The sequence below is a fragment of the Podarcis raffonei genome, chromosome 9, assembly GCF_027172205.1.
Source record: "Podarcis raffonei isolate rPodRaf1 chromosome 9, rPodRaf1.pri, whole genome shotgun sequence".
Taxonomy (NCBI): Eukaryota; Metazoa; Chordata; class Lepidosauria; order Squamata; family Lacertidae; genus Podarcis; species Podarcis raffonei.
In genome coordinates, this window is record NC_070610.1 from 29,171,597 (window position 1) to 29,177,009 (window position 5,413).

At 43.5% G+C, this 5,413-nt stretch overlaps 1 protein-coding gene across 1 annotated transcript; it reads right to left on the bottom strand.

The window, feature by feature from the left end:
- Positions 1 to 498: 498 nt before the first annotated feature.
- On the bottom strand, positions 499 to 1,017 carry LOC128421065 (COP9 signalosome complex subunit 6-like). The gene has a single exon (XM_053403301.1). It carries the CDS (start codon positions 1,015 to 1,017, stop codon positions 499 to 501), a length of 519 nt encoding a protein of 172 aa, XP_053259276.1.
- Between the last annotated feature and the right edge of the window lie 4,396 nt (positions 1,018 to 5,413).

Consider the following 5,413-nt stretch of genomic DNA (forward strand, 5'->3'; position numbering starts at 1 on the left):
GTGAGGGGGTCATGGTCCCACTGTTGCTGCAACTGCTCTGCAGGGCACAGACCTGGGAACAGCTGACTAAAGGCTAGAATTGTTTGGTGCGTGTGTATCCGGAGCACCATGGAAGTTGCTTTATTTTCTCAATAAAGAATTAACTATCAGACATATACCTTCATTGGCTGGGGTTGCCCAAGACACTGGGCAGCATCCCACCATCCTCACTGTCCTCCAGCACCAGGTTCGGTTAGCAGAGGCAAGCACAGCAGCAACTTCCGTGTAGGAGAAGTTGCAAGGTGCTTGTGCTCATGCCATCAGACTAAGTTTGTAGCATGGCCACACTGTTGCTCCAACAGTCCAGCTCAGAGCACAAGCCTGTGGAGGGGTGCCAGCTACCTAGCCACTATGTGGCCAGCTTAGCTCACTTCAGCACTGATAGTTCATGCTTTGTCAATAAAGAAACTGCTGGTTGCTTGTCCTCCTGCATCTGGGTGTGCTTAGGACATGGGCTCCCTACTCAGAGGTGGACTTAGGGGAGTGCAGCCAGTTTGTGCTGTTGCAGGTCTTGGTGATGGTGCCAAGGTATGTCATGAGGCCCACGTCATTGCATTGATCATAAAAATCTGTTCTGAACTTGTCAGTGCTCAGCACAGGCAGGCAATGGCCGAGAGCATAGGTCTCAAGCAAGATCTCATGGTTGAAGGGCACCTCCCCTGCTTCCGAGGCTTTAACATACTGTGAGATGAGCTTGACAAGGCTATGAAGCATCTTTATGGCACTGTGCTGGGCAATGAGATGCTTGGGCACTGTGGAGTTCTCGCCACTGCCTGTCGCTGTCATCTGTGCCACATGATCAACCCTAATGCGCTCGGCCTCCTCTGTGGCCAGAGTGTACACCAGTTCAGCAAACAGCATTGTAGCCTCTCCATTGATGATGTCAATCACTGACTCGAAGACACTGACAGGCAGATCCATGTGTTTCATCATGGGGTTCAGTTTGAGGAAGAGGGGGCTCTCGATAATCCCACACATCTGCACAGCGGGCGAATGGAATACTAATATCAGGCACCATGACTATGATGTGGAATGAAAGGCAATTGGTGGGGGGCATCTAATTTTGGCATCACACAAGACACTGCTGAAATTTGAAACCCCATGTTCCACCACTGCTCTGCTCCTCCCTCCCTCTTTATGTATAATGCATGCCATCATGCTAACAGTATAGAATCATAGAATCATAGAGTTGGAAGAGACCACAAGGGCCGTCGAGTGCAACCCCCTGCCAAGCAGGAAACACCATCAGAGCACTCCTGACATATGGTTGTCAAGCCTCTGCTTAAAGACCTCCAAAGAAGGAGACTCCACCACACTCCTTGGCAGCAAATTCCACTGTCGAACAGCTCTTACTGTCAGGAAGTTCTTCCTAATGTTTAGGTGGAATCTTCTTTCTTGTAGTTTGGATCCATTGCTCTGTGTCCGCTTCTCTGGAGCAGCAGAAAACAACCTTTCTCCCTCCTCTATGTGACATCCTTTTATATATTTGAACATGGCTATCATATCACCCCATAACCTCCTCTTCTCCAGGCTAAACATGCCCAGCTCCCTTAGCCGTTCCTCATAAGGCATCGTTTCCAGGCCTTTGACCATTTTGGTTGCCCTCCTCTGGACACGTTCCAGTTTGTCAGTGTCCTTCCTGAACTGTGGTGCCCAGAACTGGACACAGTACTCCAGGTGAGGTCTGACCAGAGCAGAATACAGTGGCACTATTACTTCCCTTGATCTAGATGCTATACTCCTATTGATGCAGCCCAGAATTGCATTGGCTTTTTTAGCTGCCGCGTCACACTGTTGGCTCATGTCTAGTTTGTGGTCAACCAAGACTCCTAGATCCTTTTCACATGTACTGCTCTCAAGCCAGGTGTCACCCATCTTGTATTTGTGCCTCTCATTTTTTTTTGCCCAAGTGCAATACTTTACATTTCTCCCTGTTAAAATTCATCTTGTTTGTTTTGGCCCAGTTCTCTAATCTGTCAAGGTCGTTTTGAAGTGTGATCCTGTCCTCTGGGGTGTTAGCCACCCCTCCCAGTTTGGTGTCATCTGCAAATTTGATCAGGATGCCCCCTCAGTAGCTCCCCTCCATACATTCACTGAATGCACATAAGAAGGAACAGAACAGTGACCCCAATCCTACCTCCATCTCGTTACAACCATTGGATCAACCCCCAACCTACAAGGGTCACATCCAGATTCTATGTATGTGCATAGATGCACATGACACTGTTCCTTATCTTTTCCTGAAGACATGGAAGTTGGTGCACTTTCCCCCATGCTGTGAACATTTGTGGGAATAATGTCGAAACAGCACTACTGTGTCAGCCAGTCAGTTTCACTGCCAGCCTTTCCATAGCTTCAATACAATAGAGATCTTCTTTTTAATTAAACACCTTCTGTTAGAGGGCTGTCTTTCAGAATTCCCATGCTGTAAAACAAAAAACAAAAAAACAAAACACCAAACCCATCCACACCACAACACTCAAGCCATTGCCAATAAACACACACTATATGTTTGGAATAAGGCTCCTTGTTCCGTTGGTTTTTTTTTATGATATTTATTAAAGTTTCAAGAAAAGATTACAAAAATAAGAAAAAGAAAGAAGAAGAAGAAAGAAGGGGGGGAAACAAAGAATACAAATACAGAAAAATAAAACAATTAAAAACCAATCAATCTTTCCATGTCTTATCTTTCATTTACTTGTTTCCCGGACCTCCTCACACCTCCCTTTTTTGTATTCCAATTCAGTTAGTAGTTCAGCAAATTCTTTCCCTCTTTGTTTTTATCTTAATCCTTTATCTTAATATATTATAACTTTACATTCTCACCTGTTAAGAATCCATCCTTACATACTCCTTTATAACATTACTGCTAAAACCACTTAACTTCATTCCGACATCAATCTAACATTCATTAATTTTGCAGTATTTTTGTAAATAGTCCTTAAATTTCTTCCAATCTTCTTCCACCGACTCTTTTATCTGCTATGATAAAATGGGCACAAGATGTCGGACATAACATTATGCTGGCTGACTGGGAACAGTTATGGATCACAGGTATGAAATTTACGGCATGTAATGCCTTAAGAGAGAATATTATGAAAATGATATACAGGTGGTACATGACACCAGTCAAGCTGGCAAAAATCTATCATTTGCCCGATAACAAATGTTGGAAACTGAAGACACATTCTTTCACCTTTGGTGGACGTGCCCAAGGATTAAGACCTTCTGGGAGATGATATATAATGAAATGAAAAAGGTATTTAAATATACCTTTCTGAAGAAACCAGAGGCCTTTCTCCTGGGCATGGTTGCCCAATTGGTGCCAAAGAAGGATAGAATTTTCTTTATGTATGCTACAACAGCAGCAAGAATACTTATTGCAAAGTATTGGAAGATACAAGATTTACCCACCCTGGAAGAATGGCAGATGAAGGTGATGGACTATATGGAACTGGCGGAAATGACTGGCAGAATCCGAGACCAAGGCTCCTTGTTCCGTTTGACATGCACTTCAGTTACAAGCTTGTGTTATGAATGATAGGAAATGCATAAGATGCCACCATCACTAATTTACACCTACAACTTAGTGTAAAGCAAATGTGTTCTCATTTAGATTCCTGCCATCTTCTCAGGCTCTAAACTATTTCAGGGAATACAAAATGCAGGATCATAAGTGGAGAGCTTTCCAACAACTGACGAAATAATATGTTCTTCAGTTGCTATGGTTACTATCCATAGCTATGGTAACTACTGTATTCCAGGAAAAGTTGACATTTGGTAGATCTCGTCTGAAGTGCAGAGTTTACAGAAAGCCATTCCCTTCCAAATGTGATCCCTTACCAGTGGATCTGACTTGCTGGAGTTCTTGTTGTGGGTGTTCCTCTCCAGAGCTCAGATACTTAACAGGTTTCAGGTAGCCCTCGGTGGTGGGAAGCCTTAGGTGTGCAGGGCCAAATCCTAGCTAGAAATGCTCTTGGATTGCAAGAATCCCCTTTTCTTGATAGGATGGTGTGTGTGTGTGTGTGTGTGTGTGTGTGCGCGTGTGTGTGTGTAGAAACCTGACTTTTGCAAGGATGGAAGGTAGTCTACTGTACAAAGGTCAAAGTCTCATCCATCACTTGACCCACCTGTTACCGTGCCCATTTTGGGCTTCTGACCACACTCAACACTGGCATGTGGCCCCAGGGAGGCTGCACAAAGAGGAATGTGGCTCTCAATGTAAAAAGGAGTCTCCACTCCTGCTCTTAACAGGAGCTCTGGTTAAATATTCATGCCTTCCAGGTGCAACATATCCTAATTCATTAAGAGGAGGGAAGGAAAACTAGCGGCCTCTCCCTCTATGGGCTTCAGACCACACGGGTGCCTCAATTTCTGTCCAATTCACTTATTCTGCCCTCTGTGTGACTATTCTTATAAACAATTTAAAGCTGCAATCCTGTGTGTGAGAGAGAGTAGAGATGGGGGAGAAATTTGATTCAGGTCTTGTTTAAAGCTGAATCTGTCAAGTCTGAAACAATATGTGAATAAAATCAAAGGTAGCCTTTGAAATTCGCACTTCTCTGAATTTTGTGATGCACTTCGCCAACCAAGCCATTTTTTATTTTTTTTAAAAAAATGCATATATTAGGGGAAAGTTTGCATAAAAATAGGAGAAACTGAACTCAGAATGAGTCTGAATCCCCACATGGGTCTGAAGGTGACATTTTATTGCAGAAAGGATCTACAAAGTGGTCAAATCTGCCTCTGTGAACAGCTCAGCATTGGGACGGCAGTGGCAAAGCAATCTGAGATGCCCTTCTGAGGCAAACAAATCAAGGAAAAAGTAGCCCAAACACTGTAATTTTCAGAATGATCCTGTAGAATTACATTAAAATCTACTTCAAGTTGCATAGTCGAAACTGAAGAGAGTTGTTTGTTTTGCTTAGCAAAATACTAAGGAAAAAAAGTAAAGAAAACTGTCAGAGACTCTGGAATGTCTACTTTGTTTGGTTTTGATGGTGAAATTAGATCCTTAGGGAGGTGACAAAATAATTGTATTATATAGTGGCCGAATCCTTGTGTCTAGCTGACTATGAAATGATTGTTTCAGACGAACTGTTTGTGAAGAAGCCCCCAAGGAATTTGACAGCTGGGGGAACACATAGTGAGAAGCCTATGACTGATGGAGGTACCATCAGATTGGTACCAGTTTGGTGCCAATGTGTCAATACTGCTGAGCGAGACACTACAGGTGTGAAAGGGGGGCAAATCATTACATAACATGCTGTCACCATGTTGTTGTTGTTCCTTTATTACAGCTTCTCAGATTTTTACAGGTATTAAGTTTGGTTTGCTGAAGTGTGCTGGGCTTTCTGTTCCATATTTGCTCCTG

Bases quoted from the DNA above. Each gene is read 5' to 3' on its own strand.
- LOC128421065 (XM_053403301.1), bottom strand. From the start codon at position 1,017: ATGTGTGGGATTATCGAGAGCCCCCTCTTCCTCAAACTGAACCCCATG.